At 40.8% G+C, this 17318-nt stretch overlaps 1 protein-coding gene across 1 annotated transcript in view; it reads left to right on the top strand.

Moving 5' to 3' along the window:
- Positions 1 to 17318, top strand: part of GRM3 (glutamate metabotropic receptor 3) — a 104213-nt gene that overhangs the window by 18918 nt on the left and 67977 nt on the right. Inside the window, exon 2 of the mRNA XM_068973100.1 lies at positions 4257 to 5112. Within this exon, the coding sequence (XP_068829201.1) occupies positions 4257 to 5112 (856 nt within the window). The remainder of the gene's footprint in view (positions 1 to 4256; positions 5113 to 17318) is intronic.

Below are 17318 nucleotides of genomic sequence, written 5' to 3'. Positions count from 1 at the left end.
CATATATTTGTATCACAATCTCCAGATAGGAAACATTCTCATGAAGGCACATAAGGAGGCATAAAGGACTGGGCAGTGTCTTGCTTTCACTCATTTAGAACCAGCTCTCCCAACCAGTGATTTGCTCTCTTTTTATCACTGCTGCTGCTGCTGCTGCTAGGTCACTTCAGTTGTGTCTGATTCTGTGCGACCCCATAGACAGCAGCCCACTAGGCTCCCCCGTCCCTGGGATTCTCCAGGCAAGAATACTGGGGTGGGTTGCCATTTCCTTCTCCAATGCATGAAAGTGAAAAGTGAAAGTGAAGTTGCTCAGTAGTGCCGAACTCTTAGCGATCCCATGGACTGCAGCTTACCAGGCTCCTCCGTCCATGGGATTTTCCAGGCAAGAGTACTGGAGTGGGGTGCCATTGCCTTCTTACCACAACTTCTCCTAAAATATAATTGAAAAACAGTCATAGCAACAATCAACAGCACTCCATTTTCACATTCTGTGCTTTATTCTTCCTAGTTCTCACAGGTTCATGCCAATCTTGTATATTGTCCAAGGCCTGCCCAAGGACCTAACACACCTACAGGTTTCATCCCTCTCTTTAGTTCTTTCAACAAGCACATGGCCCAATGCAGCCTAGCCATCCAGTGGCTTCTTTGGAGATCTTGACTTGTCTGTCTTATTGAGACTATTCCATATTATTTGAATTATTTTTTTAAGTTTTCCTACTGCTCTTAAGCTATATACCTTTTTATTAGAGTTTCTAACCATGAAAAGTATCTCTCTACTTTTAAAGTGGTTTTCCCTAAAGGATATAACTAGATCTTTTTGCCCTTCCTCCACTCCTACCAACACTATAACTGGGTAACTTTCTTCCAAAAGTCCACATTATTTCTCCATCCTAAAATGATTCTTGTATGTTTAAAATGATGTCCAATGTAGATGTCCTCTTACACCTTCATGTTTTCACAGAGGAAACCACATGGCCAGTAAAGCAAATCAAGAATGTTTCAGACGGCCGGTTTTATGTTAAAAAGAAAGCTCCTAGTAGGAATTAAACCACACTATTGCTTCTGTTCCTCCCTCCTGTTCTTCCTACCTGGGTGCCCTTCTGTGCTTCAGACCTCACATTCACAGTCACACAGGAGACAGCAGACTCAAGGTTATGAGAGGGCAGCTATGGTCCTTCAGGTCAAAAGACCTGCCTCTAAATTGTGATTTTGCCTCTACTTTCTAATCCTATGATCACAAACAAATTTCTTCATCTCAGTTTCTGCACTCTTACAATGGAGAAAACAATATTCATCATAAAAGGCAGTTGTGAATATCAAAGGAGAAAATACACATATAAATACCCAGTACATTAGTCACTGGATTTACAACAGAATAAATAATTTTGAAAATGCACAAATCAAACTAAGAACTTTATTCTTCTCTAGAAGTCAGGCTGGAGAGGGTGAGAGATGGAAAGAAAATGAGATTTATAATCTGCTTATTTCTGTGGTGTTTAATTTTTATATTAAGCATTTTTACTCATGTAATCTAAGGAAACTAGTATTAAAATGAAAGGTTCACCATGACAAAAGGACTTTAACGCTTTGTTCTATCATTCATTTGCATTACATGTGTTTCAAAAATGTAAATGTAACTCTGAACATCAAGCTCTGACTGTATGATTGCTCCATGCTATTTAAGAGGTAATACAATCGAGATTACACTTCATTAGAGTTCCATTCTCATGTTTAGCTCACTATATGTGCCTCCTTTTTCTAAAGTAGGCTATAGTCTCCTCATTAAAACACTCATACCCAAGCTATTGTATCATTGAAGTAGAATTGATCTACAAAGTTGTGTTAGCCTCAGGTGTACAACAAAGTGATTCAGATATATAGATAGATAGAGATACATATTTATTCATCCATATATATTCCTTCAGATTCTTTTCCATTATAGTTTATTACAAGATATTGACTACAGTTCCTTGTGCTATATAGTGTGGATCCGTATTGTTTATTTTGTACATAATCATTTATATATCAGATAACTACTCATAAAATGATAGCAGTCGCTGCAGTTGTATTCTAACCCACTACCTACCCAAACCTGCTACAATCGTGCCCCTTCCTACCCAGAGAATCTTCTCCACATCACTATCATTCTAGGCCCAGTTCACTCTCTTGTATGTCTGCCTTGTTTGTAAATTGTTCTCAGATATCCTGGAGAGGTAGACGTGGAGCCACAGGACCCTATTCATCAAAAGACAAGAACTTTTTCTTTACTCATATCCCTCCGGGAGAAGGAAGTTTCAACAGTTTAGGATTCTTTCGCTGTGGTTCCTAGCTGCCAGAAATGATGTCTATGGGCATTTTTCAGGTCCTTTCATTCTCTGCCTCCCTGAAGGGTTCAGATCCTGATGAATAGAACTTGAAGATTAGAAAACTGTAGCATCCAGAAGAGATGGTCTCTCCAATGTCATCCAAAGTCTCCATAATCAAGCCAAGTCCGTGCACAGGCAGGGGTCTCATCACAGTCTGCCACAGTGCTACTTACATCCGAAAGAAGCCAGGTACTCAGTACAGAAGTGATGACAGTACTGGCTCAGTGCCATCACAATCAGGCTGAGTAAACAACCAGCACTCCCATGTTCAAATGAATCAGGAGAGGCCATTTTGTTCAGGGTCTCTAGCCCCGAGAAAAAATAAAAGACATACTAGCCTTCATCCACCCACTTACCCATTCACTCACCTCCATTCTCCAAAATCCACTCACATCCTAGTATATATACATATATTAAAAGTCAAGATGCAAAAAAGATCTGGATCCTAAATTTGCATTATACTGCATGCTAAGTGCCAGGTTTTCTTACTGTTCTATTCGTAGTTACATGAGAGGTACCATGATGTGCAAAGATGTAGAAAACATTTTTGATAGCTCTGGGCTATATCAAGTGTTGGTTTTAATAGCAGCCCAGACCTCTGAGAACATGCTGTGTGGCTGTGTATGAATACGGCTGTTGGTTTCCACTGCCAGATGAAATGATGATTAATCAGGACTCAGCTGTCAGTTGTTTGATGTTACTTGTGCTCTTTGCTAACAGCTGCCTACTTCAAGCTGTGCTTCCTACACGTCAAACATAAACCTGAAACCGCAACTTTCAGAAGGGAGAATTCAAAGTTCTCATAGAGTATGTTGGAACAGTCAACATCATTTCCAATTAAAGTCTACTTAGTATATTATGTAACTAAAATCATTGTAAACATAGAAATGTTCAGAATATGTGAGGTAGCCAGGAAAAACAAAAACTTATTAGATTTACATACAATCTGCATATATATTTTAAAACGTATAAACTTCACAAATACTCTATGCATAAAATGTTCCTTGATATGCTACTGTCACTTTCCTTTATTATTCTGTAATAAATAAGAACTGAAATATTATTCCAAGGTAAATTATAAGAAATTTACATTCTTTATTCAGCATAAACTTTAAACATTTTAAAGTAAATAGTTCTTTATCGACAAGGTCCTCAACACTCCCTAATTTGCTTTTTAATCAAAAATATCACAAAAATAGCATTTGTATGTTTGGGCTATGTATAATCCAAGCAGAAACAAAATGTTAAAAAGGTAAAGAAAATGTTGGTCAAGCTCTTTAAGGTTACAAAGGCGTATGCCTAAACTTAGGGTGGACCAAAAAGAATGGACTTTTTTTTTTTTTGGCTTAACCTAGATAATAAGTGTCTAATTTGGACTGTCCATGTGGCATACAGTTCCCAAATTAAATTCTTTCAGAGACTGCCTTTTTTAGCAAAAGAGGGGGAAGTGAGAATTAGACAACACCCAGGCTCTTTCTATACAACCACAGCCAAGTTTGTCTAAAAACCGAATTTGGCTAATTCACTGTAGTTCATTGTTAGACTCAGTTATAAGAGGGTTCCAGAAACTTACAGCAGCCCCCACTCACACCTGAACAGAACTGAGTCTGGTCCAGGATGTAGTATAAAGTCTAGGAGAGAAAGAAACATACCCTTCTCATTTCTCTTTGTCTTTTCCCAACACTTGAATTACCTGCTTGGAACCTGTTTCCTAATTCCCCAAATACAGTGTCCAGGAAAGCAGCTGGCAAAGTGTCCAGGACAGCTTAGCGATCTGGAGTAGCAAAGGGAGCGGGGTCAAGGTCCAGTATGTTTCATCTTTCCTGTGCAGTCAGTTACCTCCAGATTTCTAAAAAAACGGTACCTGCCTTGTCTCCCTCCCGCCCCCAGGTGGCAAACCTGCTGAGGCTCTTCCAGATCCCACAGATAAGCTACGCATCCACCAGCGCCAAACTCAGCGACAAATCGCGCTACGATTACTTTGCCAGGACCGTGCCCCCCGATTTCTACCAGGCCAAAGCCATGGCCGAGATCCTGCGTTTCTTCAACTGGACCTACGTGTCCACCGTGGCCTCGGAGGGCGACTATGGGGAGACGGGGATCGAGGCCTTTGAACAGGAAGCTCGCCAGCGCAACATCTGCATCGCCACTGCGGAAAAGGTGGGCCGCTCCAACATCCGCAAATCCTACGACAGCGTGATCCGCGAGCTGCTGCAGAAGCCCAACGCGCGCGTCGTGGTCCTCTTCATGCGCAGCGACGACTCCCGGGAGCTCATCGCCGCTGCCAGCCGCGCCAACGCCTCTTTCACCTGGGTGGCCAGCGACGGCTGGGGTGCGCAGGAGAGCATCATCAAGGGCAGCGAGCACGTGGCCTATGGCGCCATCACCCTGGAGCTGGCCTCGCAGCCCGTCCGCCAGTTCGATCGCTACTTCCAGAGCCTCAACCCCTACAACAACCACCGCAACCCCTGGTTCCGGGACTTCTGGGAGCAGAAGTTCCAGTGTAGCCTCCAGAACAAGCACAACCACCGGCGCCCTTGCGACAAGCACCTGGCCATCGACAGTAGCAACTATGAGCAGGAATCCAAGATTATGTTCGTGGTGAATGCGGTGTACGCTATGGCCCATGCCCTGCACAAAATGCAGCGCACACTTTGCCCCAACACCACCAAGCTCTGCGACGCCATGAAGATCCTGGACGGGAAGAAGCTGTACAAGGATTACTTGCTGAAAATCAACTTCACAGGTAAGCAAGAACCCTTTAATCAGTCTTCTTCTATGATGCAAATAGTGGAGTCAAATACCTCTGCTCCAGCCCAGAAATCTTTGTTTCAGAGCCACCCTAGCAATTCGAACTGAAATATTCCAAGATGCAATATGATGGGATTTTGATGTCAGTTACTTATTTTCTAGTGAATATCTTGGCTGGTACACCACATGAGATTGAAGACCCCCTAGGCTGGACTGACCTTCGGTAGCTGCCTAGATGCGGGCTATGCCACATTTGCTCTCTTTCTTGTGATTAGCTGTGGGCTTTGACACCTGCACAATAAGCATTTAATCTTCTTTAGCAGAACTGACAACTCTCTAAGGAACGTGAACTTCCAAGCTTTCCTTCTGGGTGATTTGAGCAAAAGAGTCTCATAACTTTCACAGTGGGGGTGAGAAAAAAAAAAGTCACTCTTTTTCCAGAGCCTAATTAGGGAAGGAGAGAGAAAGACACTCTGCGCATGGTGATTCCTGGCATTCGAATTTATATCTTCTGCTGTACAGCAGCATTTCCATGTCAGTATTAAGAGTTGTGGATTTTTCTCAGATTATCTTATGAAATGAAACTGTTTTCCTGGGAGCTTGACTTTAAGCAAACTGAAGACTGATGGAAGTCATTCTGATATAGAAGTGAACATCCAGAGGTGTGTTCAGAGTGGCTTTTGCTGCTCTCTTTGTTTATAAATATGGTCTATACATTTCTCAATATAGCACTGTGTTTTAATGTACTACTAATATATAAAAAAACACAACATCTTTAGAATTGCATGCTCTTCTACAGTGCATGTGATATCATTGCATTAAGGTACCAGTTCCGGGGAATTCAGCTTAAACCTAAATCATAGAACGGTAAGTAATATTACTGAGTACAAAAGATTTTGATGCCAAAAATATTACAATGATAGAACACTTTCATTTGTCTAAGTTGCTAATCATCTCCCATGCCACTAAGGCATCATTCTAGTCTGCAGAGTCTGTTTCAATTGATTTATCATCCAAGACATGAAAGTTTTTATGCTCAAATCATATTACCAGTGAAGCAAGTAGCAATTCTCACTTCTCCCTCATAGATAATCACTCAGAAGTCAAATGGACTGAAAAATAATCAATGGTAGTACTGAAAGAAGACCCCATGACAACTGGCTTCTAGTCCAGAACTTTCACCCCTACTCTAGCCTAGAAAATAAGCACCAAAATTATCAGCCTGCATTTTTGCACATCCTTTCTGCATTCTACACAGAGAGCCAAAAGTAGCTGAAATTAATTATGTCAGCATTCACTCCTATTCATCTGATGGATAGCATCTCTTACCATTAGAACAGACTCTGAAAATGGTAAAGATAAAGCCTTTCCTGTGCCCTGTATTCCCACAGGTGTATTCCATATAAGAGCGTGTGTGTGTGTGTGTGTGTGATATACATGTACACATGTCCAGGATTTATCTCAAAATCCCAGATCAGTTCACACTGATGACTCCAGAATATAAGAATGGACCACAGAGTCAGTTAAAAAAAGAAAAAAGAATCTCTTTAAACATAAATGAACTCTTAGATATCTATAAATAGCATCTACAATGCACTTAATTCTTAAAGCTGAATAAGATAAGCAACTTCCTTCCCTTTCAGACTACCCTTGGGGTAATCATTCATCTTTATGCATCACAAGTATTAATTAACTCTGTTATTCTAGTTCATTACTCCTTGGTATGCAAATATACAAATATATCCACTCGTTAACAGCTAATAGAATGAGAATTCTTGGATTTCAGAGAGGCTTTGCAAAGTGTTTTTTGTAACCAAAATATTTTCCTTGATTTCACTGATTGAGTCTTAAATGGCAAAGAAAAATGAAGAAATAAGGCCATTATTTGGATAAATGAAACAACAGGATCTTCTTTTTGTCTGCCTTGTTCAATTACTGGCTTTGATTCTACAATTTAGTTTGGCTGTGGAGACCTGACCACAAAGTGCTATTTTTGCCTTCTCAATTTGCTCGACATTACTACTAGTCACTCTCCATCTCTGAAGAGAATAGCAGGGTGAAAAACAGATTCACACTACAGAAAAGAGAGGGAATTTAGACCAGCTCCCAGGCACTATGCATAGCAGTAAGACTTGGGCAAGAAAATGCCTTACTATGAGAGGATCCTGAGATGCTAAACTAGCTAAGTATGTCTGTTGAAAGAATAAGGTTAACCTAGTAAACTACTGAAAAGTAGATCTGTTTTGCATTTTTTTTTGAAAATAGCATCTGTGATTTTCTAACTTGAATACTCAGGCAATGGATTAGGCACAATAGTGAACACTTCAGCAAACACTGCACAATCTTCTCTTGGATCACAAAAGTCCTCATGCACCCATCTGCTTGTTCTCAGTGCATCTACTCCAGGATTCTTCTGGCAGACAGTTGTAGTCAATCCCCTTAGAGCCCTAGTCCTCACAGGATGGAAGCTCTGAGCCTCCTGAGAATACGCCTCTGTTCCTGGGTATATTCCTACTAACTAGTTCCAACACTGGCCACTATGAGTATTCCTTAAAGTTAACCAACAGTGAATATTTCTTTTACAAAAGAGATTTTTGCAAAACTATGTGTGCTGTGTTAAAAAGACTTCTAAATAGTGAGCCCTCCTGGCATAAGATCTAATGACTCTCCACCTCTCTAGGCTCATCTTCTGCCACACACCCAGCATTCACCCTTCCCTTCATTAAGACTGCTTGCAGATCACTATCAACATCGTGCCTTTCTTTCTCCCTCCGTGCCCTCTGTATATGCTATATCCTCTACCTGGAACCTGCTCACCCCATCCCCTTTCGTCAGGTCTAGCCCCTTCACTTATCCCATCTCAACTGCTACTACCCTGGTCCAAGCTGCCAACACCCACCTCCAACCCATCCACAGCACAACAGCCAGAATGGCCTTTTACAGTGTTCGGTTCAGTTCAGTCACTCAGTCGTGTCCGACTCTTTGGGACCCCATGGATTGCAGCACGCCAGGCCTCCCTTTCCATCACCAACTCACAGAGTTTACTCAAACTCATGTCCATTGAGTTGGTGATGTCATCCAACCATCTCATCCTGTTGTCCCCTTCTCCTCCCGCCTTCAATCTTTCCCAGCATCAGGGGCTTTTCAGATGTGTCAGTCCTTCGCATCAGGTGGCCAAGCTATTGGACTTTCAGCTTCAGCAGCAATCCTTCCAATGAATATTCAGGATTGATTTCCTTTAGGATGGACTGGTTGGATCTCTTTGCTGTCCAAAGGACTCTCAAGAGTCTTCTCCAACACCACAGTTCAAAAGCATCAATTCTTTGGTGCTCAGCTTTCTTTATAGTTCAACGCTCACATCCATACATGACCACTGGAAAAACCATAGCCTTGACTAGACGGACCTTTGTTGGCAAAGTAATGTCTCTGCTTTTTAATATGCTATCTAGGTTGCTTATAACTTTTCTTCCAAGGAGTAAGCATCTTTTAATTTCATGGCTGCAATCACCATCTGCAGTGATTTCGGAGCCCAGAAAAATAAAGTCAGCCACTGTTTCCACTGTTTTCCCATCTATTTGCCATGAAGAGAAAGGACCAGATCCCATGATCTTAGTTTTCTGAATACTGAATTGTAAGCCAACTTTTTCACTCTCCTCTTTCACTTTCATCAAGAGGCTCTTTAGTTCTTCACTTTCTGCCGTAAGGGTGGTGTCATTCTGAGGTTATTGGAATTTTTCCTGACAATCTTGATTCCAGTTTGTGCTTCATCCAGCCCAGCATTTCTCATGATGTACTCTACATATAAGTTAAATAAGCAGGGTGGCAATATACAGCCTTGACATACTCCTTTTCCTATTTGAAACCAGTCTGTTGTTCTATGTCCAGTTCTAACTGTTGCTTCTTGACCTGCATATAGATTTCTCAGGAGGTAGATCAGGTGGTCTGGTATTCCCATCTCTTGAAGAATTTTCCACAGTTTATTGTGATCCGCATAGTCAATAAAGCAGAAATAGATGTTTTTCTGGAACTCTCTTGCTTTTTCGATGATCCAACAGATGTTGGCAATTTGATCTCTGGTTCTCTGTCTTTTCTAAATCCAGCTTGAACATCTGGAAGTTCACGGTTCATGTACTGTTGAGGCCTGGCTTGGAAAATTTTGAGCATTACTTTGCTTGCGTGTGAGATGAATGTAATTTTGCAGTAGTTTGAACATTCTTTGGCATTGCCTGTCTTTGGGATTGGAATGAAAGTCAGAGGAAGTCACTCCTCTACTCAAAACCTCTTAGAGTCTCCCCATGTCACTCACAGTCAAAGTCAAGCTTCTAACAGTGTTCTACAAAGTCCAGCCTGGCTGGCCCACCATGGCTCCTGCACCCCTTTTCCTGCTGCTCCCCTGCCGTCATCCGTTACCCCCTCTCTTGCTCACTTCACCCCAGCCAGCCTTGTTTCCAAACTTAGGGGCTTTCCACTCCCAATTCCCTCTGCCTGGTAAAGCCCTTTCCCAAGACATCCCTATAGCTAATTTATTCCCTTACTTCCTTCAGGCTTTCCTTAAATTCTAGTTTCTTATTGAGGCCCACCTGGCAATGCTTCTTAAGATGGCAATGCCCCCAATCCCTACCACATGTGCCCCTATTTCCCTTTAACCTGTTCTACAATTTTTTTCACTCCATGATTTTTTCACCTTCTTTTTTATCGATAATATTTACATTTTCATGTTTATTCTTTATTGCTTGATCTTCACACTTGAATATAAACTCCTGAAAACAGAAAGTATTATCCGTTTTATTCACTGCAGTAGTCCCAGCATAATAAGTGTTCAGTAAATATTTGTTGATTATGACTAGCACTTAACGCCCATATTTGTGTTCTTCTCTGTCTCCATTACTAGATTGTGAACTTTTTCAAGGCAGAACACATATGTTCCATCTCTGATCTCAAATACACAACACATTTACTGGTATAGAGTGCACAATGTATCAGTGTTTACCAAAGGAGAATAGGATGAGAGAAATAATCAATAGCTTTATAATGTGATTCTTTTTTGTGAAAATTAAATGTATATTTTTTCATTAACAAATGAATTTCAAGAAAGAAAAGTTTATGACTTCTAGAATGACTGGCTTTTTTTTTTTTTTTAACCTAAGCACTGTCCATTGGTTCTCTCTTTGTATTTGAGGCAAATTTAAAACCAAAGAGCATCAGCACTGGATCTGGGATTTGTTCCTATTTTATATATGAAGCCTCATAACTGAAAGCAATTTGCCCAAGATCATCATCTTCTTAGAGGCAAGGAGCAAAGTTGAAATCCAGGTCATCAGACCCAGCGCTGCTTTTATACATACACGGGAACTCTGGGAAGTTGCGGACTTTGATCCAAAACACCTAACACGTGACTGACACATGCTCACCATTTATTAATGGAGTGCTTATTAAAGGAATAAAAGACAGTCAGTCAATAAGTTCAAAATATGCTTCTTCTTGCTCTCCTTTTCATTATACCTTTAATGCTCCTGGATCACTTTCTCAATTATTTGGAGCTAAGGTTATTCATAAAACAGCCAAACTTTGGAAGCTGAGCCTTAAACCTGAGGATATTAAAAGAAAAAAAAAGAAAGCTTCAAAGTATTCTTTTATTAGTACAATTTTTTCCATCTGAAAGAGCCATGTCATGTTGAATTTTAAAATAAATATTTAAATCAGAATTATGTTTGGTGGCATGAGACTTTTCCAAATCATTTTGAGTAAACTTCCATGCACTCATCATGTAAAAAGAGAGCTTAAACTCACCAATGCAGATAAAAACGGTCGAGACAGAGAGGGCTGTGAAGCAGTTAAAGAAATGCAATGTCACTGTCATTCTGTATGTTCGTGGTCTAATACAATGCCTCTCACTTTCTATTATGAGACGAGCTCCAGAAAATGGAATAGACTAAAACCATAGAGTTCCAAAAGGCCTTCCTCAAAGAGAAACATACTTCTATTCCTCACCTGACAGAGGTGGAAATTCAGGATGTCAGCATCATGATCTTCACTTACTGAAACATCTAAAAGTGAACGCAGCTGTCAGGATGACGTGGTAACTAGAGTATACCCAATTCAAAAGAAAGCATCCCACTTACTGTGCACACTGCCAGGGTTCTCCAAGGCAGAGCCAGCGTCGAGGATGCCTTATCTTGGGAATAACACTCATAACATTCCTTTGTGTGATTCACAAGCCTGGGCTAAAATGTTTGAGAATGGAAAAACTGAGAATTTTACACAGTAGGAAACTGATCCAAGATCACAGGAAAAATAGGTGGTAGAACAAATCCTCAAGGTCCTGATGTAGCTATTGATTCCAACTAAAGTTTAGACTTTAGTCCAGGTCCTGGGGACCCAACAGTAAACAAGACAGCTGGAGTTCCAACTCTGTGAAGCTTACACCAACAGCCAGTCCCCAGAACATCCTCAAAATATAGAAGCAGGATTAGTGGGGCTGCATAAAAAAGAATGAAATAATGCCATTTTCAGCAAGATGGATGGACCTAGAGGTTGTCATACTAAGTAAAATAACTCAGAGAAAGACAAATATATGATATCACTAATAATGTGAAATCCTAAAAAATGATACAAAAGTACTTATTTACAAAATAGAAACAGACTTAGAAAACAAAGGTGTGGTTACCAAAGGGGAAAGGTGGGAGGGAAGGGATAAATTAGGAGGTTGGAATTAACATATACACATATTAATATATGTAAAATAGATGACCAACAAGCACCTACTGTATAGCACAAGCAACTCCACTTAATATTCTATAATAACCAATATGGGAAAAGAATCTGACAAAGAATACATATATGTATATGTATGACTGAATCACTTTGCTCTACACCTGAAACTAACATAACATTGCAAACCAACTGTACTCCAATATAAACAATTTGTGTTAAAGAATTAGTGGTGCTGCAATAGTATTCTTGTCTGGAGAATTCCATGGAGGAGCCTGGTGGGCTACAGTTAGTAGGGCTGCAAAGAGTCAGACACGACTGAAGCAACTTAGCACGCACACACGCATTAAGTTTTGTGTTCTATTTGGTTTTGAGTTTTGTTTTGGATTGGAAAATCATTGTGTATCTTATGCCCAGAATAAATCTAAATTAACTGAGCAAATCCTACTCCCAAGACTTGAATTATAAGTAAAGAGGGCAGCTCCTTGTTAGTACCGGACGTGGTAATCAACAATGGGCTGAACAGTAGAGCACACAGCTGTGAAGGGTTTTTGTTCATTTGTTTGTTAGTTGTGTTTCTCTTTCTCTCTCTCTTTGTGGCACACTTGTCTCCTGGTACCAGCAAAGAGACAGACTCCTGAGATCAGGGGGGCCTCGAGCTCACGGAGATGGTCTAGCTTTGTTCTTATGTTTATAGTTCTCCAAACCTAAAAGAGGAGCAGAGGCAGAAAATGCGTAGTCCACCCTCACTGCCCCATTCAGCTCTGCATCTGACTCATCCGGTAGGTAGAACATTCACTCCTGTTTGGAGCTGTAATCACAGAGCACAGGCCAGGAAGGGCAGGTTTTCTGGGACACTGCACTCTTAAGGAATATGTGTGAGCTGGCCCCAACCCAGTAAGGCTCTCCTCTTGAAAAGTCCAGGGCCATCCAAGGCACAGCAAGGAAGCCAAAATGGTAATGGCCACATCTTTAGATGAATGGGCTTTGAAGTTCCTGAAAGAGCAAACTGCTCTTGATCTTGCTTCCTCCCCTGGAACTTTTGTAGTTCTCACAAAAGCACAGAAACTTGTTCCAGCTCTGCTGATCAAAAGCATTTGCAAAATGTAAAGATAAATATCCTGTACTTTTTTTTTTTTGCCCCCTTTTCTCTCTGCTAAGCTTCCTGGGGTCACCAGAATAAGATCTAAACCCCCAAAGGACGTTGCTCACGCAGTTACTTATTTGTTTATACATCATGCATCTGTGCTTTGGTCGCCTAGAAGCTTGAGAAATGATTCTCATTTTAAGGTCATACAGTGGAGAACAGGAGCCTCTAGAAAACCTAATTTCCACTTTGGCCTGAGCTTTCTACTGCCGCTGCTTGTTATTATGATCATATGGTTGTTATTATTATCACTATGATTATTTCATAATGCTTACTTTTTCTTGATCCATTTGAAGAGCCGTCCTGTCAATGAAGCAGAAAAACATAATCATCCCCAGTAAAATGGATTTTACCATCTTGCTAATTGGAAAAAAAATAATACGATGAATGTGCTATTTTTTCTATGTGTCCAGACTCTGGGACACTGCAGTGTGTTTACAAGGACATTACCAGAAAAGGTGTCTGGAGACTGAAGAAAATATTCAGACCATTTTAAAAAATATATAATCAACATATTCTTCAAAAATAAACTTAGCCTACAATCCTAACTTTCAGGATACCCGGGGAGCGCTTCCTAGGAACCTAGCAAAATTCTCCTAATGCCTAAGCAGTGAGCACAGCTTCTGAAGCTGATGGGAGCTGATGTTCGGAGCTGAGGAGTAGGCGCTGAGGAGGCTGGCTAAGGGACTCAAGGACTGGTCACTCTTCTAACCACTCTCTTCTATTTTTTTTTTTTAACTTTTCATTTTATATTGGAGTATAGTTGATAAAGCAATGGCAACCCACTCCAGTATTCTTGCCTGCATAATCCCTTGGACAGAGGAGCCTGGTGGGCTGCTGTCCATGGGGTCACACAGAGTCGGACATGACTGAAGCGACTCAGCATGCCTGCATGCATTAGAGAAGGAAATGGCAACCCACTCCAGTGTTCTTGCCTGGAGAATCCCAGGGACAGAGGAGTCTGGTGGGCTGCCGTCTATGGAGTCGCACAGAGTTGGACACGACTGGAGCGACTTAGCAGCAGTAGCAGCAGCATAGTTGATTAACAAAGGGATGATAGTTTCAGGTGTACCACAAAATGATTGAGTTATGCACATACATGTATCTATTCTTTTTCAAATTCTTTTGGCATTTAGGTTGTTACATAATATAACTGGGGTCATGTATCTTTTCAGACCATATTTTTCTCCAGATATATGCCCAGGAGTGGAATTGCAGGATCATGTGATAACTCTATTTCTAGTTTGTTAAGGAACTTCCATTCTGTTTTCCAAATTGATTGTACCAGTTTACTTCCCTCCAATGGGAAGTAAGAGGGAGAGTGACCTCCCTCTTACTTTAAATACTTAACAGATGTCCACAGTATATTTAATCACTATATATGACATCACTCAGCAAAATTACATAGTAATTCTTCACATTTCCCCCCAAATACCTAGCGTTGTACCTGAGGTAATGTAGACACTCCACTTGGGTGTGTTTCGTTTCAAAACTATAATAGCTAAATAATTCATTTCGCTAAGATAAATTGGAATTTGAAAAGGTGGCAGAGTCCCCAGAACTTATAGTGCTAAATAACATTTCAGAATATTAAAGTATTTAATTCCATCCAAAAACTATAAAAAATTTTACTAGCACAAAATTGACCCTATATTAAATTTGCACAATAACATCACAAATACAAGCTTATCCACAAGCTAAGCCACTGACCCTAGTATGATTAGATGTTCTAATACTGACCATTTATACTTTGGTTTATTATTTTAAAAAATCAAGCTTATTGCAATATAGATGACATACCACATTTTGCAAGTGTAAAGTGTGTAACATGTTGACATATTTATATGCTACAAAGTAATTACCATTATAGCCTTGACTAACATCTCCATCCCATTACAGAATTACCATTACACTTCTGTGGTGAGAACAATTAAGAACTGTTCTCTTTGCAACTTTCAAGTATGTAATACAGTTTTATTGGCTATAATCATCATGTTCTACATTCAGTTCAGTTGCTCAGTCGTGTCCGACTTTGCAACCCCATGAATCACAGCACGCCAGGCCTCCCTGTCCATCACCAACTCCCAGAGTTCACTCAGACTCACGTCCATCGAGTCAGTGATGCCATCCAGCCATCTCATCCTCTGCCGTCCCCTTCTCCTCCTGCCCCCAATCCCTCCCAGCATCAGAGTCTTTTCCAATGAGTCAACTCATCGCATGAGGTGGCCAAAGTATTGGAGTTTCAGCATTAGCATCATTCCTTCCAATGAACACCAGGACTGATCTCCTTTAGGATGGACTGGTTGGATCCCCTTGCAGTCCAACGGACTCTCAAGAGTCTTCTCCAACACCACAGTTCAAAAGCATCAATTCTTTGGCGCTCAGCTTTCTTCACAGTCAACCTCTCACATCCATACATGACCACTGGAAAAACCAGAGCCTTGACTAGACAGACCTTTGTTGGCAAAGTAATATCTCTGCTTTTGAATATGCTATCTAGGTTGCTCATAACTTTTCTTCCAAGGAGTAAGCATCTTTTAATTTCATGGCTGCAGTCACCATCTGCAGTGATTTTGGAGCCCAAAAAAATAAAGTCTGACACTGTTTCCACTGTTTCCCCATCTATTTCCCATGAAGTGATGGGACCAGATGCCATGATCTTCGTTTTCTGAATGTTGAGCTTTAAGCCAACTTTTTCACTCTCCTCTTTCACTTTCATCAAAAGGCTTTTTAGTTCCTCTTCACTTTATGCCATAAGGGTGGTGTCATCTGCATATCTCAGGCTATAGATATTTCTCCCAGCAATCTTGATTCCAGCTTGTGTTTCTTCGAGCCCAGTGTTTCTTGTGATGTACTCTGCATAGAAGTTAAATAAGCAGGGTGACAATATACAGCCTTGATATACTCCTTTTCCTATTTGGAACAGTCTGTTGTTCCATGACCAGGTCGAACTGTTGCTTCCTGACCTGCATATAGGTTTCTCAAGAGGCAGGTCAGGTGGTCTGGTATTCCCATCTCTCAGAATTTTCCACAGTTTATTGTGACCCAAACAGTTAAAGGCTTTGGCATAGTCAATAAAGCAGAAATAGATGATGTTTTTCTGGAACTCTCTTGTTCTTTCCATGATCCAGCAGATGTTGGCAATTTGATCTCTGGTTCCTCTGCCTTTTCTAAAACCAGCTTGAACATCTGGAAGTTCACGGTTCATGTATTGCTGAAGCCTGGCTTGGAGAATTTTGAGCATTACTTTACTAGCATGTGAGATGAGTGCAATTGTATGGTAGTTTGAGCATTCTTTGGCATTGCCTTTCTTTGGAATTGGAATGAAAACTGACATTTTCCAGTCCTGTGGCCACTGCTGAGTGTTCCAAATTTGCTGGCAGATTGAGTGCAGCACTTTCACAGCATCATCTTTCAGGATTTGAAACAGCTCAACTGGAATTCCATCACCTCCACTCGCTTTGTTCGTAGTGATGCTTTCTAAGGCCCACTTGACTTCACATTCCAGGATTCTGGCTCTAGGTGAGTGATCACACCATCGTGATTATCTGGGTCATAAAGATCTTTTTTATATAGTTCTTCTGTGAATTCTTGCCACCTCTTCTTAATATCTTCTGCTTCTGTTACGTCCATACCATTTCTGTCCTTTATCCAGCCCATCTTTGCATGAAATGTTCCCTTGGTGTCTCTAATTTTCTTGAAGAGATCTCTAGTCTTCCCCAATCTGTTGTTTTCCTCTATTTCTTTGCATTGATCATGGAGGAAGGCTTTCTTATCTCTCCTTGCTATTCTTTAGAACTCTGCATTCAGATGCTTATATCTTTCCTTTTCTCCTTTGCTTTTTGCCTCTCTTCTTTTCACAGCTATTTGTAAGGCCTCCTCAGACAGCCGTTTTGCTTTTTTGCATTTCTTTTCCAGGGGGATGGTCTTAATCCCTGTCTCCTGTACAGTGTCACAAACTTCCGTCCATAGTTCATCAGGCACTCTGTCTATCAGATCTAGGCCCTTAAATCTATTTCTCACTTCCACTGTATAATCATAAGGGATTTGATTTAGGTCACACATGAATGGTCTAATGGTTTTCCCTACTTTCTTCAATATACGTCTGAATTTGGCAATAAGGAGTTCGTGATCTGAGCCACAGTCAGCTCCCAGTCTTGTTTTTGCTGACTGTATAGAGCTTCTCCATCTTTGGCTGCAAAGAATATAACCAATCTGATTTCGGTGTTGACCATCTGGTGATGTCCATGTGTAGAGTCTTCTCTTGTGTTGTTGGAAGAGGGTGTTTGCTATGACCAGTGCATTCTCTTGGCAAAACTCTATTAGCCTTTGCCCTGCTTTGT

The sequence above is a fragment of the Capricornis sumatraensis genome, chromosome 5 (genome assembly GCF_032405125.1).
Source record: "Capricornis sumatraensis isolate serow.1 chromosome 5, serow.2, whole genome shotgun sequence".
In the NCBI taxonomy this organism is placed as follows: domain Eukaryota; kingdom Metazoa; phylum Chordata; class Mammalia; order Artiodactyla; family Bovidae; genus Capricornis; species Capricornis sumatraensis.
Note: the sequence above shows the minus strand (reverse complement) of the source record. Positions and strands in the feature narration are given on the sequence as shown.